Source organism: Podarcis vaucheri, assembly GCF_965113315.1.
Source record: "Podarcis vaucheri genome assembly, chromosome: 16".
Classification (NCBI taxonomy): domain Eukaryota; kingdom Metazoa; phylum Chordata; class Lepidosauria; order Squamata; family Lacertidae; genus Podarcis; species Podarcis vaucheri.
Genome location: NC_138754.1, coordinates 9111235 through 9139230, shown reverse-complemented (window position 1 = coordinate 9139230; position 27996 = coordinate 9111235). Strand labels below are relative to the sequence as shown.

At 48.7% G+C, this 27996-nt stretch overlaps 1 protein-coding gene across 1 annotated transcript; it reads left to right on the top strand.

Moving 5' to 3' along the window:
- Positions 1 to 80: 80 nt before the first annotated feature.
- On the top strand, positions 81 to 18621 carry SHE (Src homology 2 domain containing E; the record flags this gene model as incomplete). Its single annotated transcript, XM_082202331.1, has 6 exons — positions 81 to 569; positions 2290 to 2416; positions 10198 to 10515; positions 11270 to 11450; positions 14155 to 14274; positions 18167 to 18621. The coding sequence occupies 6 exons, from the start codon at positions 81 to 83 to the stop codon at positions 18357 to 18359; spliced, it is 1428 nt and encodes a 475-aa protein (XP_082058457.1). The 3' UTR covers positions 18360 to 18621.
- Positions 18622 to 27996: the final 9375 nt, after the last annotated feature.

Genomic DNA, 27996 nt, shown 5'->3' with positions numbered 1-27996 from the left:
GGCCTCTGCCCTTTCCCCAGTGGTACCCCAAACTCAGCTTCTCCTTGACCCCTGCTGCTGTCTGGTGCCCTCTGCCCCCCATGGCCGCCAAGTGGTTCAAAGAGTTTCCGTCCAGCCTGAAAACGGTTTCGGAGAGAGCCAAACCGGGCAGTGCTGCCAACCTTGGGAAGCTGTGCAGTGCCTCGCGCAAGAGCCTAGGTCCTCCCGAAGCGGGCACAGCGGCTTCTCTGCCCGGGAAGAATCGGAAAAACTCTGCTACTGAGCTGGGCGGCCCGCGGACCCTGCTTCTGCCAGGGAAAGATGGCGGAAGCGGCCGGCTTTCGCGGGACAACCTCCAGGGCCTGCTGCAAGCCGCCGCGGGGAAGATGCGCAAGAATTCGCGGGTGGATGGGGCCCCCGCAGACGAACCGGCACGGGGGGCACCCAAAGGGAACGCCGGCTGCGGGACCTACATAAACCGGCTCATCAAAGTGGATGCTCACGAGAAAAACGGAAAGAACTACCCTGGGAGCTCCCCGAGTTCCACCCTGGTTGCAGCTCCCGAGTCAGAGAAGGCTAAACAGGAGACGGTAAGGATTCTGCTCACGCCGATACCCTTTCCATGGTGGTGCCAGCGTATGACCATTGGGCAGGCTTATAATGGGTAGGCCGCATTCATTCTCCGTGCCCTTTCTCAGTTGCCAAAAGAAGATGACCTTCTAAGGACTCTCTGCCTATACCAACTTGACACCGCTTAACGCCACTTTTGATTTTGCTACCCAATTAACCTCGCGGGCACCCCTCGCCCTTGCCTCTTTCATCTGACGTGGATGTGCTTCCAATTCCTTTGCCTCTCTTCCACTCCCTGCACCAGCTAATTAATCACATTAAAAAAGGAAGAAGATATAAGCCATTGCTCGATTTGTGAGAGCCTTGATGCTACGCTTAATTTAGCTGGACTCAAAACCACCATGTTTCTTGTTATGCAGAGTGAGAACAAGAGGCGAGGAAGAGAGTGGACGGCTCTTTGAGCTGCCCGGCGTCTGAAGAGAAGGGCGTCCTTAGTTCAGGGATGGGCTCAGGCTGTCGGCTGCAGATAGAACGTGGTGGGAAATTATAAAAGAGCTCCTTAAAAGCAAAAAACGAAAAGCCTAAAATAATTAATCTGCTTTCTGGGGTTCCGTTTTGAAGGACGTTCGAACAGCACTTTATATGAAAGGAGAAACTCCTGCGGTTTTTAATCCCGTATACAGAAATATAAATAGTTCCGTTCTTTGTTTGCACAGCACCATCAGTATACAGAATTTGATAAGCAACCACCCGAGAACTTCTACTTTATGTAAAAATCATTGTTGTTACTTAAATTCTGAGGTGCTCCTGTCATTTATGGGGGGTACAATTGTCATTGGTCCTTCTATTTACAATGTTTGGGGGTGTGTGCCTATCATTTCGTAGCCAAAACAGCACCAGCCACACACAGCAGGACAGTGGCAGCAGGTTTACCTGGAGGGGGGTCTCGTGCTTTGCAGAAGGACACAATAATCTTTAGAAAAAGAGGGTGGGGAAGAGGCAGAAACTGCTGAATGAGGACTGAGCATGCTCAGTGGCCACAGAAGACCTGAAAACATGAGGGGGAATGGAATGGAGCACCTGAAAGGGGACATGGCTGGCTGGCTGACTGGCAGGAACCCAGAACAAGCACACCCCATACCGCAACATTTTGTTGCAGGCCCCGCTATCTATTGATTTATTTGTAATTTAGGTGATTTATACACTGCCATTTGTGCAAGCGACAGATACAATAAGACACGGAACAATAAAACGACAGGGTGCTTTACAATAAAACAAGGAAACCACCAAACCCATAAAATAGTGCCATCCTTTAAAATCCCTTTTCCCAGACCAGCGGGTGTGGCTTGGGGAGGGGGTGTGGCTGAGAAGGTGTGGCCTCAGGAGAGTTTCCTGGGAAGAGGGATGGATGGCTAAACCACTCCGGGAATTGTAGTTCTGGGAAGGAAATGCGAGGGTAGGATTCTCCAATTTTCAGCACCCTGAACAAACCACAGTTCCCAGGATTCTTGGGGGGGGGGGGCATGGCTGTTTAAAGTACTATCGTAGTGCTTAAAACGTAATGTGCAGACAGGGCCTGGGGTAGGATGTTGGCCACATGAGAGGAGCCGCACGCAAATACACATTTCAGGGGGTTGGACTAGATGACCCTTTAGGTCCCTTCCAGCTCGACAGTTCTGTGAAATAAGTATCACCTGCTTGCTTAACGCTGCCTTTGCACCACTTTGCTTTGCTGTCAAGGTTATTATCCTGGAAGATTACGCCGACCCGTACGATGCCAAGCGCACCAAGGGTCAGCGAGATGCCGAGAGGCTAGGAGAAAATGACGGCTATATGGAGCCCTACGATGCCCAGCAGATGATCACCGGTAAGTGTCCGGGCGCGTCTGCCGGGTGGGGGGACATTAGGAGGCCACGCCAGCCTCAAAATCCCGAGACAAGGGGAGAGTTGGCATCACCTGCCCATGTCCCTTTCTGGAGTCCGTCTGTCCGTGCTCTCTTGGCGACATCGAACAGACCGTGAGACAGCTTAGCAGTTTGGAAAACTGGAGCCGCCGTTAATTGTTCCAAAGAAAGGTCATCTTTTTAACGTTTCCTTTCTCGACACCCTGAGGGGTGGAGGCAAAGAAACCTGGCAGGCCTTGGTTTGCCAGCCCAGTTGTTTATATGCCAATGCCAACGCCGCCACCTCACTCACGACTGACTGATCAGTCAAATGCAAGGTTTTTTGAGGTGTCTCGCTGGAGGAAAATTCTTGCCACGACGTTTGCTGAGGAATCCTTGCTAGTTTGTCATGAGAACCTTGGTTGTTGTCAAGAATTCTGGGACATTTTCTTTAGGGTTCATACAGGTTCTTGGCTAGGACCAAGTTGGCCTTCATAGTTTCCCTGTGAGGACAGAGACCTCACCCTAGAACAAAGGTGGGGCACCCATGGCCCTCTGGAGGCAGCTGGGACCCTGGCACCCATCATCCCTGACCATCAGTTTTCCTGTGTTGTTGTTGTTGTTTAGTCGTTTAGTTGTGTCCAACTCTTCATGACCCCCTGGACCAGAGCACGCCAGGCACTCCTGTCTTCCACTGCCTCCAGCAGTTTGGTCAGACTCATGCTGGTAGCTTTGAGAACACTGTCCCACCATCTCGTCCTCTGTCGTCCCCTTCTCCTGGTGCCCTCCATCTTTCCCAACATCAGGGTCTTTTCCAGGGAGTCTTCTCTTCTCATGAGGTGGCCAAAGTCTTGGAGCCTCACCTTCAATTTTCCTACCAGTTTTCAGTTTTCCTACCAATGATCTAAAGATCTCACCCACATCCCATAAGACCACTGAGTCAGAATTAACCACTGTGCCACTTCCTGCTTTCCGACTTCCCATCATTCGAGTGCCTGGTCAGTTACCAGATATTGTGGCAGGGAGTCCCACAAGCTAAGCTCTGGCTGTGCAGAAGAAGCGGTTCTATCTACAATGGCTGGGGCGGTGGTTTAGCCATGATTTAGATGCAGGGGTGTGTATAGAAGCTAGTCTACTGTACAAAATTTAAACCTTTTTGCCCTGCCCACTTTTGCCCCAGGCCCCACCCACCACTGCCATGCGGCCCCCAGGAGGTCACTCAGAAGGGAATGTGGCCCTAGGTCTGAAAAATCTCCCAGACTACAGCACCTGGAAGCAACCAATGTGGGCAATGTTTCATGTTATTAAATTCAGATTTCAAGCGGCCTGAATCCCCACCGATCCCCTACTTCCCACATTGTCAGTGTGAGGTTGGGACCCCTTGACCCACCCTGCTGGGGGTCACCCGCACCCCAGCTGCTCCTTTTCTCTTCCCACCAAAATTAAAACAAAACAAAACAACTCCCCCACAACCTTATCTCTTCCAGCAGAGAGGCAGGAAAAGAGAGAGCTGGTTTCCTGACCCAGATTTCTTTTTCCCGTTAGACCCCCCTCTCCTGCCCCTCAGCCGCCACCAGATTTGTGCCCTGTCTCCCAGCTGTGCCAAAAAATTGCTTTCTCAAATTAAAAGCAGCATGCTTGTTTTACAGTAGCTAACTTTTATCTCAGGTCATCTTTTTTTTTTTGCAAGGTCGCTTTGCAAGGGCAGAGAGAGTGATGGAATATTATGGTGCTTTTTGAGCGCATCTGCAGCGTGCGTTTAAAGATCATGGCTTCCTCCCCAGTGAATACTGGGACCTTTGCCCCTGCGAACTCTGGGAATTGTAGCTCTGTGGAGGGGAAGAGGGGGGGTCACCTAACCAAGAACTACAATTCCCAAAGGAAGAAGGATTGCTTGTTAAAGCAGACCCTCCAATTGTCCCTATTTTCCAGGGACAGTCCCGGGTTTATAGAAGCTGTCCCAGTTTCTGATTCGATCCCAGAATATTCCTCTTTTCCTTAGGACGTCCCTATTTTCATCAGAGAAATGTTGGAGGGGACGTGTCTATTCTCACTGGTGAAATGTTGGAGAAAATCCTGAGAAAAGTCGTTTACTTCTCTCAGAGTGACCCTCCAATTGTCCCTATTTTCCAGGGACAGTCCCGGATTTACAGAAGCCGTCCCAGTTTCAGATTTGATCCTGGAATGTCCTGATTTTCCTTAGGACATCCCTATTTTTATCAAAGAAATGCTGGAGGGTATGGAATTATGCGACACCCCCCCCCCCGAGCCAAGGAGATAAGTAACTATATAACCTTTCAGAAGAAAACGAAAGGCAGCCCTGTATAGGGAAGTTTATAAAGCTTTTATTATGTTTTTATATACGTTGGAAGCCGCCCCAAGTGGCTGGGGCAACCCAGTCAGATGGACGGGGTATAAATAATAAAATTATTATTATTATTATTATTATAGAATAGGACATCCCTATTTTCATCAGAGAAATGTTGGAGGGTATGTTAAAAGCACGCTGAGAATGGTAACTCTGGGATTGGAAGTTTATAAAGGTTTTATTATGTTTTTATATACGTTGGAAGCCATCCCGAATGGACGGGATATAAATAAAATAATAATAATAATAGAATAGGACATCCATATTTTCATCAGAGAAATGTTGGAGGGTATGTTAAAAGCACGCTGAGAATGGTAGTTCTGCGATTGAAGTTTATAAAGGTTTTATTATGTTTTTATATACGTTGGAAGCCATCCCGAGTGGATGGGGTATAAATAAAATAAAATATAATAATAATAATAATAGTAATAATAGTAATAATAATAATAATAGAATAGGACATCCCTATTTTCATAAGAGAAATGTTGGAGGGTATGTTAAAAGCACACTAAGAATGGTAACTCTGGGATTGGAAGTTTATAAAGGTTTTATTATGTTTTTATATATGTTGGAAGCCATCCCGAGTGGACGGGATATAAAGAAAATAATAATAATAATAATAGAATAGGACATCCATATTTTCATCAGAGAAATGTTGGAGGGTATGTTAAAAGCACGCTGAGAATGGTAGTTCGATTGAAGTTTATAAAGGTTTTATTATGTTTTTATATATGTTGGAAGCCATCCCGAGTGGGCGGGATATAAATAAAATAATAATAATAATAATAATAATAGAATAGGACATCCATATTTTCATCAGAGAAATGTTGGAGGGTATGTTAAAAGCACGCTGAGAATGGTAGTTCTGCGATTGAAGTTTATAAAGGTTTTATTATGTTTTTATATATGTTGGAAGCCATCCCGAGTAGACGGGGTATAAATAAAATATAATAATAATAATAATAATAATAATAATAATAATAATAATAATAATAATAGAATAGGACATCCCTATTTTCATCAGAGAAATGTTGGAGGGTATGTTAAAAGCACACTAAGAATGGTAACTCTGGGATTGGAAGTTTATAAAGGTTTTATTATGTTTTTATATATGTTGGAAGCCATCCCGAGTGGACGGGATATAAAGAAAATAATAATAATAATAATAATAGAATAGGACATCCATATTTTCATCAGAGAAATGTTGGAGGGTATGTTAAAAGCACGCTGAGAATGGTAGTTCGATTGAAGTTTATAAAGGTTTTATTATGTTTTTATATATGTTGGAAGCCATCCCGAGTGGGCGGGATATAAATAAAATAATAATAATAATAATAATAGAATAGGACATCCATATTTTCATCAGAGAAATGTTGGAGGGTATGTTAAAAGCACGCTGAGAATGGTAGTTCTGCGATTGAAGTTTATAAAGGTTTTATTATGTTTTTATATATGTTGGAAGCCATCCCGAGTAGACGGGGTATAAATAAAATATAATAATAATAATAATAATAATAATAATAATAATAATAATAATAATAGAATAGGACACCCATATTTTCATCAGAGAAATGTTGGAGGGTATGTTAAAAGCACACTAAGAATGGTAGCTCCGTGCAGTGAGCGGGGAGACGGGTTTCTTAACAACTCTCAGCGCCCATCGCAAGCTACCTTTCCCAGGATCCTTTGGGGGGAAGCCATGACAATTTAAAGCGGTGCAATTCACAGCTTCAAGTGTGTGATTCGGGGCCTTATTTCTGCCTTGCTCGAGTCAGTTAGCACCTAAGGGGCCTCATTCTGCCGCGTGGGGCCCTGGACCTCTGACCCACCCCACCCCACCCTGACGGACCCCTGCCTTTTTGTAAAAACAAACAGGCCTCAAACGTGGCCGGTTGCCTAGCAACCACCGGATGCCTGCCCCGGGCTCTCCGGCCCATGGCGTTCCCACCCGGAGCTGACACAGAATAACAGGAAATGGTAGCGCCGGAAGCCGGAGGCGATGTGGGGCATTGTTGGTGGAGGTGGCCTCCGTGCGCAGGATGTGGGCGCTTTTACCTCAGACGCTGGCTTCGAGTGCGAGGGTTTCCCAGATCCTACATTCGCTTCTCCTGGTTTTGACCCACCGCCGGGTAGGAGACAGTCCAGCCCTTCCTGCCAAGAACAGAGGAAGCTGATTTGCACCGAGTCTGAAACCTGGGTCCACCTTGCTCAGTGTTGCATGCACAGACTGGCAGCGTCTGCCCAGGATTTCGGGCAGGGAGTCTGTCTCTATCTCTCTCTCCCAGCCCTCCCTGGGGATGCTCCCGGGATTTGAACCTGGGACCGTGCAATGCAGGTGCTCTCCCACTGGACACATACCCAACTCTGGAAAACTCCCTAGACTAGAAACTCCCTTTATTTCCAGACTCTTTCACTGGAAATAAAGGGAGTTTCTAGTCCCCATGGCTTCACATAAAGGGTTGATTTTAACTTCATAGCCAGACACTGGAGAGACCTGTCAGCATGGACCAATGGTACCAAATAGTAAGGGAAACAGCCTCATTAGAAAAACTAACCAATAAACTTTAAACTGAAATGGGGACAAATGGAAAAAGACGCCTATGGCTCCCCTTTATCACATACGCAGCCCAACAAGACAACGACAAGAACCCACCAACAGCATCCAATATGGCTAACCTGATTCAAAAATAATAATAATAAATTTTCATTTATACCCCGCCCTTCGCGTTCAGAAAACCGGGCTCCACTCACACACGAAAACAAAGTTCACCACAGCCGGTCACAAACAAACAGCCACACCTGAGGCCAACCCCAACCTCTCTCACCACCAGAGGATCACAAGCGAATAGTAAAGAGAACCTGCACAAGCGACGCTGACACAAAACCCCACAGATACATTAAGTAAAATAGAAGCATCGCCACCCGACCCCAGCCCTACTCACCATTCCCCCCTCCACCTCTTCCCCCCTTTTCTTCCTAATGCAACACTAATGCAGGGGTCGGCAACTTGCGGCCCGTGGACCACAAGCAGCCCTCGGGGGTCGTTTAAATAGCCCACGAGTCACCCCCAAACTGAGCCGTCTGCTCAGTGAGTCCCCGCACACTGCACTAAAGCGGCGCAGCGCGGAGTAGGGACTCGCTTCCGCGGCGCCGGAAATCGCATCTGTGCGGACTCAGACGCCGGAAATTGGGCATGCGCAGACGTTATCCGGCCCACGAAGCGATCTCCGCAGGAGTGAACTGGCCCAGGCATGATAAACCTTGCCGAGCCCCGCACTAATGTCTCAACGAACGAAACTGATCTTTAGAAAATGTAACTTGAAAAAAAAGAGACATTGCACATGCTTTTGTAAACCAGGAAATCTTTAATTACAAATATGTTTAAAGGGTTGATTTAAATAGGAATATGGGAAGCTTGTCTCACTTTTAATCTCAGGGTGGTGGGTTCAAGCCCCACGCTGGGCAAAAGATTCCTGCAATGCAGGGGGTTGGACTAGATGACCCTCGGGGTCCCTTCCTAGATTCTGTAAATCTGCCTCATACAGAGTCAGACTCTTAACTTTGCCTCACCCATGTTTTGAGTTCTGAGGAGAAAACCAGATGAGTCGGAAGCAAGGAATTAAAAAATCTTTACTAGAATACTGTACTAGAGTACATAAGCGGACAGGTCACAAAACGGAAGCAATGTTTGTTCCAGGAAAAATCAGAATCGGGTGGAAAGTATCATGGAACGACAACCCATGAGGCATTGTTCTAGCTGTTCCCTGCGGCACAACCCATTTCATGTTGAGGAATTAGGCGTAAGAGAAACCTAACAGGGTTGCTAGCTTGTTCACCCTGCAATCCTGGAACTAAGTGCATCTCTGCTATAAAATTTATTAAAAACAAAAAAAACCCTTTTGTCTACTTTGACTGGCAGCAAAGGACCCATTAGATTGAGTGGGGTACATACACACAGAGAAATTACTCTTTTTCACTCACTCGCACTCACACATATGCATAATAAAGGCAAAGGACCCCTGGATGACTGCCGTATTTTTCACACCATAAGACGCACCTGACCATAAGACGCACCTAGTTTTTAGAGCAGGGAAACAAGAAGAAGAAAAAATCTGGCTCAAATGTTGTACTAAACTATTTAAAACAGCAAAGCGGGTGGCTCCTGTCCACTTTGCTGCTTTTAAGCGAGCCACGGTATATAATGAAGAGAATGGGAAAAGGATAGACATTCCATTACAGTGTAGCTCCTTTCATTATCACTGGGAAGTCAGTATTGGCAGCGGTCACATAAACTAAAATTTGAGCATTTTGCTGTTATTAATCAAGAATGGTAATAGTCAGGGAGAGAAACCAGGGCTGTGCAAATGAGAAGTGCTTGGAGTATAAAGGAACAGCAAAGAGATCAAATGATTGCGCTCCAGTTCCTAAATCTGTGAAGTTTTCTCAAAACAGGCATGATTCAAAGAGTGGGAAATGTGCAGTTTAAACTGTTCCTGAGCCAGATGCCTGCTCGGTTTTAGCTGAGCTCACCATTACTGGTTTGTGGAGATTCTTTGCATGTATTTATGACTATTTCCACAAAACTGCTACTTGAAGAAATCCCCAAACTTAATATTTTTAAACTTCAAATGGAGCTCAGAATCTAGTTAGGCAATCAAGCCTTTGCAGTTGAATTAGGAGGCACTGAGAGACGGCAATTTACTGCTCTCCACCCCCAAAGAGCAGCCCAGGAGCGCACAGCCTGCCCGCTGCCTCCAAACCTTCCCGGGGCTTCAGGGAAAAGCAGAGGCTGTCGGCAGAGCAGCGTGGCTGCCCTCTCCACCCCCAAAGAGCAGCCTAGGAGTGTGCTGCACTCCGGCGATTTGGCTCCAGGGACCACACATTTGCTCCATAAGACGCACAGACATTTCCCCTTACTTTTTAGGAGGAAAAAAGTGCATCTTACAGAGCAAAAAATGCGGCAGGTCCAGTCAAAGGTGACTATGGGGTTGTAGCGCTCATCTCGCTTTCAGGCCAAGGAAGCTGGCGTTTGTCCACAGACAGCTTTCTGGGTCATGTGGCCAGCATGACTAAACCGCTTTTGGCGCAGCGGGACACCGTGACGGAAGCCAGAGCGCACGGAAACGCCGTTTACCTTCCCGCCACAGCGGTGCCTATTTATCTACTTGCACTGGTGTGCTTCCGAACTCCTATGCTGGCAGGAGCTGGGACAGAGCAACGGGAGCTCACCCCTGTCACGGAGATTTGAACCACCAGCCTTCACTAAGGCTAAGCATAGAGTGCGCGTTCACACACACACAAAAATGTGGTACCCAGAGAAAAATCAATGGGTACCTTTTACACAAACGGTGATGGGTGCAGAGAAACCCTGACCTTTCCACCCCATTTTCCTCCCAGAAATCCGCAGGCGGGGTTCAAAAGACCCTCTTGTCAAAGCTATCTTGCTGTTGGATGAGCCGGTGGAGGCCAAAGGAGACCCCCCTGCTGCTGCTGCTGCTGCTGCTGCTGCTGCTGCTGCTGCTGCTGCTGCTGCTACAACTACAACTATTAAGCGCCAAGGGGCCAAACCGCCACAGCTCTATGATACCCCCTACGAACCGGTGGAAGCAGGGCTCAAGCCAGAGGCCCGACTCCCGGAGAATGACGAGCGGCCGCCAGCTGAGTACGAACAGCCCTGGGAGTGGAAGAAAGATCAAATCGTGAAAGCTCTCTCAGGTAAGAGACAGTATGCGCATGCGGAGATTAGGGTTGGGAGTGGGGTGCGTTGTCTCAGGTTTACTTGCCTGGTCACCTATGGTGAGCTCAGAAATTCGTCCAGGCGACCAGGCAGAGAAGTTTAACCAGAAGCTGTCCTTCTTCCATTCTGTTTAAGACCCAAATAACTCACGTAAGGGGACATGGGTGGCGCTGTGGGTTAAACCACAGAGCTTAGGACTTGCTGATCAGAAGGTCGGCGGTTCGAATCCCCGCCACGGGGTAAGCTCCCATTGCTCAGTTCCTGCTCCTGCCAACCTAGCAGTTCAAAAGCACCTCAAAGTTCAAGTAGATAAATAGGTACCACTCCGGCAGGAAGGTAAACGGCGTTTCCTTGTGCTGCTCTGGTTCACCAGAAGCGGCTTAGTCATGCTGGCCACATGACCCGGATGCTGTACACCGGCTCCCTCGGCCAATAAAGCGAGATGAGCACCGCAACCCCAGAGTCGGCCACGACTGGACCTAATGGTCAGGGGTCCCTTTACCTTTACCTAACTCATGTAAATCTATGTGTAGATGAATAAATTCCATAAACCTACGCCAGAGGGCTGACTTTGGCACCCACCCATCAGTCGCCGGCCATAATTATGACACCAGATGATCCACAGATTGACTACAGATGCAATTAATAATAACTTGCAAGTCGCTGGCAGCGCTGGACTCCCATTGGTGGGTGTGTGGCGCATCCTTGAAGACTCTTCCCCTTTCCTTCCAGTGCAGTTTGACGGGCCAGAGAGACCCCCAGCGTCCAAGGATGAGGCTCCAGCACAGCCGCGGCAACAGCAGCATCGCCGCCAGCGGAGCTGGCCCTCCAAGATGGTGAAGCCCATGGCCGTGGCAGAGCCAGACCCGGATGGGGACCGTGTGGATCCTTCTCTTGCCTTGGAGAAACAGCCGTAAGTATTCAGCAGCCAAAGATAGCCTCAGCACCATAGCTGTGTATATTCTGTACCTCTGCAGGCCTCTTAGAATCCAATAGTCTGGGATGTAGACTATCCCCCAGCATTCATTTGTTGTTTTTTTTAAAAGAAGAAGGCAAGTTGCTAGCCCTCATTAAGTGGCACAAAATTCCTTGCAAATTTCACCAAGGCTGTCTGTCTGTGGATATTTTCCTTGCCTTCCCTTCCACCTTCCCAGCAAATGCGTTCCAAGTTCTTCCCAGCTGAGGAAACAGAATACATTCAGGAATTATGCACTGAACAGGCATGCTTTATTTAAAAAGTCCTGCTTTTATTGGGCAGAATACACATGGTGTGGTCTTATCCTCCCTCCCCTGCTTCTACCAGCCTTTTGAAACGTTGAGATTTGGGGGGGGGTCTCCTACACAGCCCCTCCCTGGAATGCATCACCTAAATTCAGAGCCCTGAAAATATCCCTTGTTCATTTGAAAAAACAAAATCAAAAGTAAGTTTCTGTCCCTCAGGGTAGAACCAGGAGGTACACTGACAGAGTTCGCTGGTGGTTATGGAGCATGTATAAGATCTGGAGCAAAGCTTGCCCATTTATCATAGGATCTGAACAGCTCAGTTCATAAGCAGCTGAGTGCTATGCTGTTCCTCACTGTGGACTAGAAGCTTGCTCTCATCTCATGGGGCCATTTGTATTCCAGACTGGAAGCAGTATTCCATTTCCTGGCCATGTGCTGAAGGTTCTCCACCCCTGATTTAGGCAGAATCCATCTGGAATGCTGCAAGTTGCAAGACTCCTGTCTTGACCAGAGAGCTGGACTAGATAACTAGGGTCCTTTTCCAACTCTTAAGAATCTCTAGTTAATCCGTGTGAGCTCCTACCTGCAGTTTGAAAAGGATGCAACTCAATGGGGCGAGGGAAGACACACAGTCAGTGCTTTAACTCCACTGTTTTTGGGGTATTATTATTTTTTAAAAAACCAGCCTGCAATAAAAGCCACCTTAGTGTTTTATAAACTGATAAACCCCAGCCAGAGAGCAAAATGAATTGGGGAGGGTTTTGTTCTTCCTTCTTTCTCCAAGCACGGAGGCGCAGGTCCATCTCATGAATAGGCTGATTGGCAGGCAGCTTTCAAGGACAGAGAAGGGGAAAGCTTTTCATGAGAAAGCATAATGAACCTGCGAAGTTAATTGCCATGGGATGTTGCTATGGCGACTTAGGATAAGTAGCGCTTTAAAAAGAGCAAGGTGAGGGGGGGCAGTTTTAGAAAAATCCATAATAGATAGGGTTATTGACGGCTTTCCGCTGAAAGCGAAGCCTCCATGTTTAAAAGCAGTATACCTGGGGCATCCTGGAACGCAGTCCCAACATTGCCTGATCACTTATGGCAAGTTAAGAAATTTGTCCAGGCGACTAGACAGAGAAGTTTAATAAGAAGCAGGTTCCTCCTCCCCTTTCCTTCTGGTTTATTTTAAGACCCAAAAAACTAATGTAAATATATGTGTGGATCAGGCATCCCCAAACTCGGCCCTCCAGCTGTTTTGGGACTACAATTCCCATCATTCCTGACCACTGGTCCTGTTAGCTAGGGATGATGGGAAGTGTAGTCCCCAAAACAGCTGGAGGGCCAAGTTTGGGGGTGCCTGGTGTGGATGAATAACTTCCATAAACCTATGGACATTCCGGCAACAGGCATTGTTCTGGTGAGCACTGACTGTTTTCAAGCGCCTGGATGGGGAGCCCGGTGCCCGCTGGGTGCTCTTGAACTAGAACTCCCATCATCCCTGACCGTTGGGCCATGCTGGCTAGGGCTGATGGGAGATGAGAATGCAAAACAGCATCAGGCCAGCGGTCCACCTGGGCAAGCGGCAGGGCTTGAGCCCAGCGGCGAGGAGATCCTCTATGGAGCCTGTAGAGGAGATCCCCTTTGGGCTCTGGGAAGGGTCTCCTTGTGAGTAGGAGGTGCAGCTTGGCTTTGCTCAGGCTGCTGAGAGGCACTGGGGTGAGTTATTGCAGTTTTCAGAAGTAGGGGGCCCATGGCTTGGCTTTTGAAAAACGGGGTCTGTAGTACTTTGCTAACTGGGAACCACTGCTCTGTGGTAAGCAAAGCCCTGCTGGATCAGGCCACAGGCCTGTCCAGTACAGCATTCTGATCTGTCATGAGCAGATCATAGATTCATAGAATTGGAAGGGACCATGAGAAACACCTGGTATATCTTGGTTCCCGAATAGCTTAGCTCCCAAACAAATCGGCTCCTGAACGTCGCAAACCCGGAAGGAAGTGTTCTGGTTTGCGAACGTTTTTTGGAAGCCAATGTCAGCATTGCTGGGGGGGGCAGTCAGCCAATCAGAAGCTGTGCCTTGGTTTGCGAACGTTTTGGAAGTCGAATGGACTTCCGGAACAGATCACGTTTGAGAACCAAGGTACGACTGTACCATTTTCAGTCTCTCCGACAGTCGGCACGTCCAGAACGGATTGAGTTTGGGAACCAAGCTCCTGCAGTGCAGGAATCTTTCACCCAGTGTGAGACTCGAACCCACAGCCCTGCGATTAGGAATCGCCTGCTCTACCACCTGAGCTGACAATAGCCCACCAGGTGCCCACGAGCTCTCGGTCTCTCCCCTCCTGAGGTTCCCATCAATTTGTATTCAGAAGCACCCCTGAAGCTGACCCTTCTCCTTTCCCTGCAGCTGGTTTCACGGCGCCATCACTCGAACCGAGGCGGAGAGCCGGCTGCAGCCGTGCCGGGAAGCCGGCTACCTGGTCCGCACCAGCGAGACAGCGACCAGCAAGTACTCCATCGCCCTCAAGTGAGTGCCCGTTCTCCGAGGCAGGAGGGCTGGATGGGGGCAAAGAGGACTCTGATCTGAAGTCGACTCACTCCCAGATCTCCCATGCCAAGCCATTGGGTCAGTGTTGTCGGCCCAGGCTAGCAGCATTCCTCTCTGCCTCCTTGGGGGGGTGCCAGGAATCGAACCTGGGACCTTCTGTGTGCAAGGCAGATGCTCTACCACTGAGCTATAGCCCTTCCCTTGAATACAGTGGTGCCTCGCAAGACGAAAAGAATCCGTTCTGTGATTCTCTTCGTCTAGCGGTTTTTTCATCTTGCGAAGCAAGCCCATTGACAGATTAGCGGATTACAGTGGTGCCCCGCAAGACGAATGCCTCGCAAGATGGAAAACCCGCTAGACGAAGGAGTTTTCCGTTTTGGAGGTGCTTCACAAAACGAATTTCCTATGGGCTTGCTTCGCAAGATGACAATGTCTTGCGAGTTCCTGCTGGTTTTTTTCCCTTTCCTCCCGCTTATTCTAAGCCGCTAAGCCGCTTATCAGCTGATCCAATCAGCAGATAAGCCGCTAATAGCGCTAATCCGCTAATCCGTCAATGGGCTTGCTTCGCAAGACGAAAAAACCGCTAGACGAAGAGAATCACAGAATGAATTCTTTTCGTCTTGCGAGGCACCACCGTAGCGCTATTAGCGGCTTTTAGCGGCTTATCAGCTTATCGGATCAGCTGATAAGCGGCTTAGCGGCTTAGAAAAAGGGGGGGAAGGGAAAAAACCCAGCAGGAACTCGCAAGACATTTTCGTCTTGCGAAGCAAGCCCATAGGAGATTCGTTTTGCGAAGCACCTCCAAAACGGAAAACCCTTTCGTCTAGTGAGTTTTCCGTCTTGCGAGGCATTCGTCTTGCGGGGCACCACTGTATAATAAGGTTCTAGTCCTCATGCTTCTGAACAAAGGGTTAGTTTAAAGAGGGACTTAGGAACCGGCCTCATCTCTTTGGTCTAGCTGGCTCAGTGTTGTCTACACTGACTGGCAGCAGCTCTGCAGGGTTTCAGATTGGAGGGGCATTCCCAGTCCTAGCTGGAGACGCCGGGGATCTAACCTGTGACCTTCTGCATGCACGGCAGACGTCCCGAACCACTGATCAATGGCTGCCTCTAGTTAACTCACCACCACCTGTCCAAATAGCCACGCTCTGCCTTGCATTTTGCAAGAAAATTGAGAGAGGGGAACCTGAGATGGGAGCGGGGACTGCAGGACCAAGGAGGAAAAGGAGATCCATTCAACCACCCCTGCCTCGTTCTCTACCCTGCCCACCCAGATTCCCGAAATCCTTTCGCCTTTCTGACCTTGCTTGTATAGCTCTGCCGCCTCCCTTTCCAACACTGGCTCCTCAGCGGAGGATCGCTGGCCGGGTGCGGCCCACACTTCCTTCCTCAGGATGCCGAGCCCCTGGATTGGAAACAATCGGAGCTGGGAAGGGAGGGGGATTTGAAAAGAGAGGGCGAGGGGAAAGTGTTGGGTTGTGGCAGGGGAGGGCTAAGGCATCGAGAAGCAGGCCAGGGACCTAGAAGGGACCCCCTGGCACCGGGTCTCCTGGGGGTCCTGAGCCCCTTTGCATTTCCTGACTCCGTTCCGTAAAAAGAAAAGGCCTTCCCCCCTTTTTTAAAAAAGATATTTATTGAAAGTTTTTAAGATATAACAAAAAAAGGAAAAATAAACATACAAAATGAAAAACAGTTAAAAACACACATTAATTTTCAATAACATAACTTCCATACACTTATTTCCTCGGACCTCCTCATACCTCCCTTCTTTGTATTCCAGTTTGATTTGTTAGTTCAGCAAATCCTTACCATTAAACTTTTACCCATTTATAAAATCTTTTTTTCCCCCCTTCCTTATCTCTTAAAGCATTACAGCCGGAAACCGCTTAGTGTCTATCCAACATCCTTCTAACATTCATTAATTTTACAATGTTTCTGTAAATAGTCTTTGAATTTCTTCCAGTCTTCTTCCACCGACTCTTCTCCCTGGTCTCGGATTCTGCCAGTCATTTCTGCCAATTCCATATAGTCCATCACCTTCATCTGCCATTCTTCCAGAGTGGGTAGATCTTGTGTCTTCCCATGCTTTGCAATAAGTATTCTTGCTGCTGTTGGGCCTTCCCCCCCTTTTTTATATACTTTGCTGAATGCTGAGATGGAACCCTGCCATCCTGCTGGACCCTAATTCCCATCATCCCTGACCTTTGGCCACGTTGGCTGGGAGCTGATGGGAGCTGGAGTCCAAGAGCCACTCTGAGCCCGGCTTTGGCTGGGGAGGGCGGGATCTAAATAAATAAATTATTATTATTGTTATTATTATTATTATTAGAACGTTGATGAACTACAACTCCCTTCATCCCAGTGATTCTGTGTTCTGGATCCAGGCCTCACCTGCAGGCACTTTTTTATTGGCTTGGTTTGTTCCTTCAGAAGAAAAGTGGTCCATATTGGCACACTTCAGAATTTATTTATTTATATTTTTTTTCAACCCTTTTATTGTAAGAAGTCAATAATATTCCCAACCGACCTACACAACCACCCACAAGAGGCAGGATGATGTCAAATCCCAGGTATAGGAGAGGGATACACACACACACACACCATATTTATTCGAATGTAATGTGCACCTTTTTTTGGCCAAATTACATTGCGAATATTCAGGTGCGCATTAGATTCGATTGCAAGCTTGAAAAGCACCGCTGACGTAGCAAATACTTTTTTGGGGTCTCAAGGTTTTAAAAACTGAGGTGCGCATTAGATTCGTTGACGCATTGTGTAAATACGGTATATATATATCCCGCCTTTTCCATTGATGGGACTCAGCTTACATACACAGTCGCACCTTGGTTCTCAAACGCCTTGGTACTCATACGTTTTGGCTCCCAAACGCCAAAAATCCGGAAGTAAGTGTTCCGGTTTACAAATGTTTTTCGGAAGGCAAACGTCTCCTGCAGCCAATCGGAAGCCGCGCCTTGGTTTTCGAACATTTCAGAAGTCGAACGGACTTTGGGAACAGATTACATTCGAGAACCAAGGTACGGCTGTATCATTTTCAGTCTCTCTGACAGTCAGCACGTTTCCTTTTTAAAGCGCAAATACAGTGGTATCTCTGCATGCGAACAGGATCCGTTCTGGGGCCCCGTTCACATCCAGAGCAGAACGCAACCTGCATCTGCGCATGTGTGGGTCGCAATTCACCACTTCTGCGCATGCACGTGACGTCATTTTGAGCGTCTGCGCATGCGCGAGCGGCAAAACCCAGAAGTAACAGGTTCCGTTACTTCCGGGTCACCGTGGAGTGCAACCTGAAAACGCTCAACCTGAAGCGACTTTAACCCGAGGTATGACTGTAATAGGACGTGGGTGGTGCTGTGGGTTATACCACAGAGCCTAGGACTTGCCGATCAGAAGGTCGGCGGTTCGAATCCCTGCGACGGGGTGAGCTCCCGTTGTTCGGTCCCTGCTCCTGCCAATCTAGCAGTTCGAAAGCACCTCAAAGTGCAAGTAGATAAATAGGTACCGCTCCAGCGGGAAGGTAAACGGCGTTTCCGTGCGCTGCTGTGGTTCGCCAGAAGGGGATTAGTCATGCTGGCCACATGACCCGGAAGCTGTACGCCAGCTCCCTCGGCCAATAAAGCGAGATGAGTGCCGCAACCCCACAGTCGGCCACTACTGGACCTAATGGTCAGGGGTCCCTTTACCTTTACTTTATGACTGTAATGCGAACATATCAATTGGGCTGGGAGTTTCAACTTGGAGGGGCACTAAGCCACAGGTGCCTTTGCACCCAGCAGGAAGGATTGAGAGGGTGCAGGGGGGAATGCAAGCATCCCGTTCACGCACACCCAATTTTGTCCCCCTCCATGTCCAGAACCAGCCAAGGATGTGTCCACATCATCGTGGCCCAGACCAAGGATCACAAGTACACGCTTGACCAGTCTGGCGGCCTCTTTGACAGCGTCCCTGAGGTGGTGTGCTATTACTCCAGCGAGAAGCTGCCTTTCAAAGTGGCTGAGCATATGATGCTGCGCTACCCGGTCGCTACACCGAGCAAGACCCACTAGCGCCCCCCCTGACCCCCCCATCCCCATGTACACACACCTGGAATCAGAACTGGGATCTGACTGGAGAAACGCTGGACGGGGGAAGGTATACCTTTACGCTCGTGAAACAGCCACGGATCAGCAGCGGATCCTCCCCACATTCTACTCCTTTCTGCTCATGGACTCCCTCCTCCCCCCCCCCACTTCCCTCCACCCAAGATCTCTGGGATCAGGACCCTCTGTTTCTCGTGGATCGGCCCTCCTTTCCTTCTGCACTGTAATTTATGTATAAATAAATTCATTCTGCCACAGGGCTGGGGGAAACAGTTGCCTTCCTGATGTGGTTGGACTCCCAGCCAGTGTGGCTGATAGGGCCTGGAGGAACCATAGAGATGGAAGGGATCCTGAGGATCACTTGGTTCAGCTTCCTGTACGGGAATCAAACCCACAACCTTGGCGTGGATGATAACATCCCCATGCTCTTAACCAGCCGAGTTATCCAGGAGGATGGGAGTTGAAGTCCAGTAGTTCCCCACTGGTTTCCCACCCCTAATCTAGTGTGACCGATCTGCTGTGCAGATGAAAGGGTGTGGCGGCGGCAGTGCTGACCCCCGGGTGCCCCCATTAAGTTCTATTGGATGTTATAAGGATCTGAGATTCTGTGGGGAGGGGAGAGAATCTTCTCATCTCAGATTCTGTGGCTGACAGGGGCAGGAGGGAGCTTAGGACCCCTGCGCCGCCCCCCCCCCCCAATATTATCCACAGTGTTCCTCTTTTGCTTTCTCCCATATGAATGAATGGTTACCGTTCATTTCCACAGAGGGAAGACACACTCACAGCCATATGGGAGGAATTTAGTGCATCATAATCTAGACCGGTGGGACGCGGGTCGTGGTGTGGGTTAAACCACAGAGCCTAGGGCTTGCCGATCAGAAGGTTGGCGGTTCAAATCCCCAAGATGGGGTGAGCTCCCATTTCTCGGTCCCTGCTCCTGCCAACCTAGCAGTTCGAAAGCACACCAGTGCAAGTAGATAAATAGGTACCGCTCTGGCGGGAAGATAAACGCCATTTCCGTGTGCTGCTCTGGTTCGCCAGAAGCGGCTTAGTCATGCTGGCCACATGACCCGGAAGCTGTACACCAGCTCGCCTATAGAGCGAGATGAGCGCCGCAACCCCAGAGTCGGCCACGACTGGACCTAATGGACAGGGGTCCCTTTACCTTTAATCTAGACCGGTGCCATCCTCTAAGAAGGTGATGCTGCGGTAAGATGGGCAACTGGCCTGATCCTGCTTTTAAGTTCTTAGGGCCTGGGGTCATGTGCCGCTTCCTCAGTGTTTTATGGATCTGATTACCAAATATCAACACAGCCCATAGGGTTGTTGTGAGAGGGAGACAGGGAGGGGAGAACACTTTTATGTGGCCACCTTGAGCTCCTTGAAGGAAAAGAAAAGATGGGCTAGAAATCTAATAAACAAACAAGCTAATTCTAGTTTTGTCCCCATCTTCCTCCTCCCTGGGGAGTTCTGAGGGCAGACCGAAGCTCATGGGGCAGGGTCTGTTTTTTTGCCCTCGCGAGTGAAACCTCTGGCTGGTTGGTTGGCCGTGCTTGTGACTTTCAAGACGGCAGATTGGTTACTCGCAACCCCCCACTCCACAAGGGTGACGACCGTCTGGAAATCTCGTCTGGGGACACTTTCGCCTTGACCACAGTGTCTGGTTCCACTTCCTAAGATGGGCCTATGCCAGTAAATAGGTGCCACACTTGACATCCCCCAGGGGATGAGAAGGGAATCCCCTCCCAACCATCAGCTCAGATCCTTTCCTTTGCAGACCTCCCTGAGCGCCAATTGCTGGAAAGGAAGGGTACGGATTTAACAAAGTGAGGAGGCACTTCCAAGCTAAGCTTTTCAGGGACTGCCACCAGAATGTGCTTTTCCCACTTAAACTTGGAACCAATTCAACTACACATCATTGGGGTGGCACTGTGGTCTAAACCACTGAGCCTCTTGGGCTTGCCGATCAGAAGGTCGGCGGTTCGAATCCCCGCGACGGGGTGAGTTCCCACTGCGCTGTCCCTACTCCTGCCAACCTAGCAGTTCGAAAGCACGCCAGTGCAAGCAGATAAATAGGTACCTCTCCGGCAGGAAGGTAAACGGCATTTCCGTGCACTTTGGTTTCCGTCATGGTGTTCCGCTGCGCCAGAAACGGTTTAGTCATGCTGGCCACATGACCCGGAAAGCTGTCTGTGGACAAACACCGGCTTCCTCGGCCTGAAAGCGAGATGAGCGTCACAACCCCATAGTCGCCTTTGACTGGACGTAACCGTCCAGGGGTCCTTTACCTTTACCTTTTACATAGCAGTGGTTGGCAGCTGTTGGACACTGGTAGGGTGGAAGGCAGGGGACTGGCACTAGGCGCCAGAGGCAACGGGAGGCAGAGTAGACCGATTAACTGTATTCCTCGCTGAGTTCTACAAGGGCAACACCAAGAGGAAGGAAGAGGAATCTGACAGTCAGAACCACAAACCCCTGGCCTGGTTGTTGTTAATAAGAAGCCACCCGCTGCTCCTATTTGTTGTTGTTGTTTAGTTGTTTAGTTGTGTCCAACTCTTCATGACCCCATGGACCAGAGCACGCCAGGCACTCCTGTCTTCCACTGCCTCCCGCAGTTTGGTCAAACTCATGCTGGTAGCTTCGAGAACACTGTCCCACCATCTCATCCTCTGTCGTCCCCTTCTCCTTGTGCCCTCCATCTTTCCCAACATCAGGGTCTTTTCCAGGGAGTCTTCTCTTCTCATGAGGTGGCCAAAGTATTGGAGCCTCAGCTTCAGGATCTGTCCTTCCAGTGAGCACTCAGGGCTGATTTCCTTCAGAATGGAGAGGTTTGATCTTCTTGCAGTCCATGGGACTCTCAAGAGTCTCCTCCAGAACCAGAATTCAAAAACTGCTCCTATACACACACTTAAAGCTATGCTGTCATGATGGTTAGGTTAAGGTTACCAGACGTCCCCGTTTCCCAGGGACAGTCCCTGGATTTTCAAATCACTCCCCATTCAAAATCCATTGACGTTGAAAAGTGTCCCCGGATTCATTGAAAAAAATCTGGTAACCTTATGTTAAGTAGAATCTGCATGGACAGCGGCATCAGACCTCTGAGTAACATTTGGGGGAATCAACAGGCACGAGAGGGCTGCGCCTCTTTGGCCCTGTAGGCTTCAGTCGCTGTGGGAAATGGGATTCTGGGACTAGATGGCCCTTTGGTTAGCCCCGCCTCAGCTTCCCTTACATTAATAGCTGTGATAGCAATGGAACCTACATCTGCAGGAGCAGTCTACCTCTGGTCTGATCCAGCAAGGCTCCTCTGATGTTCATACACATACCTATTTTATATTTTGCTCATCATCAATCTTTATTACGGTCCAGAGACCCAACAAATCGTTACAAAGCAATGCACAATTCAGACAGCCTACCTCCAGGTTAAACAAGCATTTTGTTCTGACTTAAAGATAGGGATCGTTGGTTCTTGCAACCACCGATAAAAACTTCACCACTGTTAATGTTCTAGCATTTGTCCGGTCTTCCAATAGGAACCTGACATAGTGAGCCTCTGATTTTCATGGGAAAGGTACCAGCAAGGGTAATATCAGTTCAGCCCTGGCTTGCTTGCATTTCGCACAGTGCAGCAAAATATGTTTTATAGAATGGATGTCTTGAGCACATGAGTAAAGTCTGTCCTTATTTTGCTCATACACACACACACACACACACGTTTATCTTGATCAAAAACACATAATTCAAGAACATATCAGAAATAGCAAAAAAGATACGGTTCAATTAAAATTAAACATACCAAAATAAGGTGCAAATTTGGGTCGCTGCATTCACACTAGTATTTGTCATTGAGAATAGCTTTAGTTACAGGTAGGTAACTGTGCTGGTCTGCCGTAGTCAATTCAAAATAAAAAAATTCATTCCAGTAGCACCTTAGAGTTTGTTATTGGTATCTGAAGAAGTGTGCATGCACACGAAAGCTCATACCAATAACAAACTTAGTTGGTTTCTAAGGTGCTACTGGAAGGATTTTTTTTTTAATTTTGAGAATAGCTTGATAATCTTCCAAACTAGAAAACTTCACTCCTAGTGCCTTGAAACTGGGGCAACGCCGCCCCCGCATGGCTCAACTGTGTATTGCAGTTCAGAGGCTGAAATGGGAGCCCCCACCCCACAATTTGGCTTTTAGAAAAGCCTCCATAGAAGCCTTCCCCCAGTTTTCCCCCAGTTTCCCCCCAGCCAAGCTTCATTGCAGGAGGAGTGGAAAGGAGGGACAAGAAGGAGGTGTCGCCAGGTAGAGAGGAACCAGGTCTGCATCTGACTTGCAGGATAGTCGTTCTCCACACTGACTTAATTCTGAAAATCAAGGATGGGACTCAGCAAGCTACTTTGTGACACATCCCATGGAATTGTTTGTGTGTGTTTTCAGGGATGGAGAAAGACTGGTTCCTCAGTTGCCCTTAAAAAAAAGATAGAATGCTCTTCACTCTGGAGGTTCTGCTCCTACCCACTTTGCCCTGTTGCAGAACAGCTTTATGAGTGTTGTAAACAAAAATTGCCCTTTTCCCTTATGGGGTTTATCGTCTATGACAGCACCTGACTGACTTTGGATAAATAAACATATGAGAAATAAGATCAACGGTACAAATTGTTGTAAGAATGTATTAGAGAATATATAAAGAACAGAGTAATAATGGTAGGTACATTTGCTATCAAAATAAAATTACACAACGGGAATTGACAGGAAGTCCAAAGTCCTTAGGATATTTTTTGTTAATAATTTTTGATAAGAATTTTGGTTAACAATCACATAAAAGGTAACAAAAACACAGCAGAAGTTCAAGGTTTATATACAGGTAAGAAAAGATAAAGTATATGTTTTTCTTTTCTTTTTGTGTGTGTATATGATTGAAACTTCAATTTACTTTATGAGATGTATCATATATTTATGTAATGTATTGTAAGACTATTAATAAAGAGGGGGGAGAAACTGGTAGGGCAGAAGGCAGGGAGCTCAACAGCAGGTGGCGCCAGAGGCAATGGCAAGTGGAGCACAGCCGATGATGGGCTAGTTTTCTTCCCATACTCTTGATATTGAGGAGGAAGAAGCTGGCAGGCGGGGCTTGGACTGGTTGTAAACAAGAAGGCAGGGAGGCAGGCGGCTGAGGCTGGGGGGGCAGTGCCTCTGTTGCCCCAATGTACCAGTCTCCGGGGTTGTCAGTCAAAACAAACAATACTGCTCTGGATGACCAGTGGCCTGACTCATTCTGAGGCAGCTTCCTGTTTACATCAAAAATGGGGAACCTCAGGCCCTGGGGCCGAGTACGTTAGAGGTCTCTCTGTCTTACTCAAGGGATTCTCCACAGGCCACCCCCCCCCCCACTCCCCAGTTCATACCCTCTATGGCTTCTCTGATTCACTCCTCATGTTTTTTGCCTGCCTGGAGCGTGCCCTTGAATTCTGACCGTGCCTCTTGCTTCTGAAATAAAAAAAATTAAGGTCTTATACAGATCCTGAAGGTGAGGCTCCAATACTTTGGCCACCTCATGAGAAGAGTTAAGTTAAGACTTCCTGGAAAAGACCCTGATGTTGGGAAAGATGGAGGGCACAAGGAGAAGGGGACGACAGAGGACGAGATGGTGGGACAGTGTTCTTGAAGCTACCAGCATGAGTTTGACCAAACTGCGGGAGGCAGTGGAAAACAGGAGTGCCTGGCATGCTCTGGTCCAGGGGGTCACGAAGAGCCGGACACGACTAAACGACTAAACAACATATATAATAAATGTTCATAAATGTACCAAGCAAACACATACATAAATATATAAACCACATGTCTGAAGCAGCACAGGAAAACAGCCGTGGAGCCATTTTGGCTCCCAAACTGACCACATGTTTTCTCTGCAAAGTCAAAGGAAAATGGAAAAGCCTCCCCATTTTCTTTTTCTTCATAAATCCTGTCTTAAGGGTATGTCTGTGTATGAATAGGGTGAGCCTGTGACCTGGCTCAGGAACTAAGGATTTATCCTGTAGCTTTGCTTCTCGCAGTGAGGGAACCTCCAGAAGGCCCTCGGCGCTGGACCTCAGTGTCCGGGCAGAACAAGTTCAAGACCCATCAGCATTGCAAGAAAGGGAAGGTTGGCACCAATGTCAACAAAGTCCCACCAGCCTCCACTTGCCTGTGGCTCCTCTTGCTAGCAGGGGGGGCACCCAGTGTCATTTCCCCCCTCTGAAACGCAAGGCTCTTTGATGCAAACCAGGATTGAAAGGAGAAGCAACCTTGAAATCAGAACACCTGTCTTGGCCCCCTCAAAGAGAGAAGAAAAGTATGGTGGACTTCTAGGATGACTAAGGTCTAGCTTACTGTCATTGATTCTGCTCCCCATTGATCCAGAGCAGACCCCAATGTATTGCTAGCAGAGCAAAAACTTAAAAACACGTTACAGGATTTCCAATAATAACTCAGAGGCAATTAACTTCATCCAGCAGAGTTTACTGCTGAAGGCAAATGCGCTTAACGGTCACAAATCCATACATCTTCAGGATTGGCACAGTATATAAGAAACCCAGTTGCAGCTATTATAGGAATTCTGAAGTCTCAAATATAGAATAAATGTTGATAATTGCACAATTATCCTTTGTAGAGGGGATGTCCTCCTTCTCCATGCCCAAATGCAAACCCTTAAAAGAGATGTTTCTTCTTGGTTCTGCCAGGAGGAGAGGGAACTCTGTTGCAGCAGAAAAATAAAGATCTGCCTTGCTTTCCACTGCATCCTGTCTCCATCCATCCATCTCTGACCAATCATAGACTTAGGGAACTCAGTCCCTTGGGGAGTTGGGCAGCAAAAGCCAACCACTCCTATTTTTCTGTATCACAGCAGACTTACCGTATTTTTCGCCCCATAAGACACACTTTTTCCCCTCCAAAAATGAAGGGGAAATCGGGGTGCGTCTTATGGGGCGAATGCCTGCAAGCCTCGCGCGCCCGGCAGGAGGTCCCACCGGGTGCGCGAGGCTTGGGGCGGCAGCGGACTGCTTCCGCGCACCTAGAAGCTTGGGGCGCGCTGAGCTCAGCACTCCCCAAGCTCCTGGTGTAGCGCAGCGATCCGCTAGCCCTCGGAGAGCCCCACGGCTCTCCCAAGGCTAGCGGACTGCTTGCCGGCACGCAGAAGCTTGGGGCGCGCTGACCTCAGCTCGCCCCAAGCTTCTGGATTAGCGCAGGGGTCCGCTAGCCCTGGGAGAGGCGCCCGGCTCTCCCACGCTAGCGGAGACCTTGCCGGCACGCAGAAGCTTGGGGCGCGCTGAGCTCCGCACGCCCCAAGCTCCTGGTGTAGCGCAGCGCACCTGGGGGGGAAATAAAATTTTTTTCCTTTATTTCCCCCCAAAAAATCTAGGTGCGTCTTATGGGCCGGTGCGTCTTATGGGGCGAAAAATACGGTAACTTACCAGTGGCGTAGCATGGGTTGTCAGCACCCGAGGCAAGGCAAGTAATTTGTGCCCCCTAACCCGTGGATTTGCGCCCCCTAACCCTAACCCCCAGATGTTGCGCCCGGTGCGGCCGGGCCCCCCTGCACCACCCACGCTACGCCACTGTAACTTACAATAAGACTAAAACCTTAACACTAAGCATACTATATACAGAACACCACACCAGAAGGAAAGAGAGACAGAAAGTGAAACTCAGGCTCCTTCTAAATTAAAAAATTGTCCAGTAGCACCTTAGGGACCAACTAAGTTTGTTCTGGGTATAGGTTTTCACAGGTGGCGCTGTGGGTTAAACTACAGAGCCTAGGACTTGCCAGTCAGAAGGTCGGCGGTTGGAATCCCCACGACGGGGTGAGCTCCCGTTGCTCGGTCCCTGCTCCTGCCAACCTAGCAGTTCGAAAGCACAGCAAAATGCAAGTAGATAAATAGGTACCGCTCCGGCGGGAAGGTAAATGGCATTTCCGTGCGCTGCTCTGGTTCGCCAGAAGCTGGCCACATGACCTGGAAGCTGTACGCCGGCTCCCACGGCCAATAAAGTGAGATGAGCGCTGCAACCCCAGAGTTGGCCACGACTGGACCTAATGGTCAGGGGTCCCTTTACCTTAAGATGCTACTGGACAATTTTTTTATTTATTTTGACTGTGTCAGACCAACACGGCTACCTACCTGAATCTAGAATCAGGTTCCTTCTGGCCTCATTATTATAGCCAGAATAACCTTGAGTGAAAAGAGTTAACAGAACCAGTTTAAACCAGTGGCTCAGCTTTTCTGAAGGAATAACCCAAACATCAGGAACCTCCTGTCTGCTTCTAGGCGGAAGGAGCTGGTTAGCTAGAAACTTGCACCAGCTTATATCACACGGAGAAGCTTTGAGAAGCCTCTTGAATCGGTTAGAATAGGAAAGATACTGTCAGGGAACTGACATCGGAGCCAGAGGCGGAGGCGAGGCTCTCAAACGATGCTGGAGAAGGGCCCAGCAGGGAGAGAGGCAGCTCACCAGCTGGGGAAGCAAATCAGCGCAACACCAGGGATAAAGGGGGGCAGATGGGGGAATCGGCGAGAGGGCTCCAGGATTCTTCACCGGACACCAGCGGGGAGAGCACGGGTCCTCCGCTACCCACGCCCTCCATGCGCAGAAGACTTCCGCGCAGGGAGAGTAGGAGGAGACTTGGCGTCAAACAGCTTTTATGTTGGAAAAGGTTTAAGAAACGCCCACTGACGGATTCTGCTAGCGACTGAGGCAGCCACGAAGTGAAGGTCTGTCCCGACAGAAAGGTTTAACCAGGCAACATAGCCAGGAGAGGCGGCAACTTGCGCACGAGCAACCCATACTCATTACAGATACCTACACTTTAAATCAATACTTTCTGTGCCAGAAAATGCAAAACTGACACAAGGGTAACATTTACGCACATGTGGCCCCCGGAAAGTTGCCCAGAAGGGAAAGTGGCCCTCGATCCCAAAAAGCTTTTCCACTTCTGCACTGAGGGATAAACTTGCTCATTCCTTTCAGCCAAAGAAAGCAAAAGGACACTGGGGAATGATGGGCAAGGCCCCTTGTTTTAAAACCAAATCCCATTTCATTTCATTTGATAAATAGTCCAAGCAATTCAAAATCACATTCTGGGCATCCTGCCATCCTTCCCCTCCTCCTTAGGCCCTCTCAAGGCAAGCTTTCAGCCACGTCACAGTTTTCTTTTGCCTTTTGTTGTTGTTGTTTAGTCGTGTCCGATTCTTTGTGACCCCCTGGACCAGAGCACGCCAGGCACTCCTGTCCTCCACTGCCTTCCGCAGTTTGGTCAAACTCATGCTGGTAGCTTCGAGAACACTGTCCAACCATCTCGTCCTCTGTCGTCCCCTTCTCCTTGTGCCCTCCATCTTTCCCAACCTCAGGGTCTTTTCCAGGGAGTCTTCTCTTCTCATGAGGTGGCCAAAGTATTGGAGCCTAATCTTCAGGACCTGTCCTTCCAGTGAGCACTCAGGGCTGATTTCCTTCAGAATGGAGAGGTTTGATCTTCTTGCAGTCCATGGGACTCTCAAGAGTCTCCTCCAGCACCATAATTCAAAAGCATCAATTCTTTGGCAATCAGCCTTCTTTATGGTCCAGCTCTCACTTCCATACATC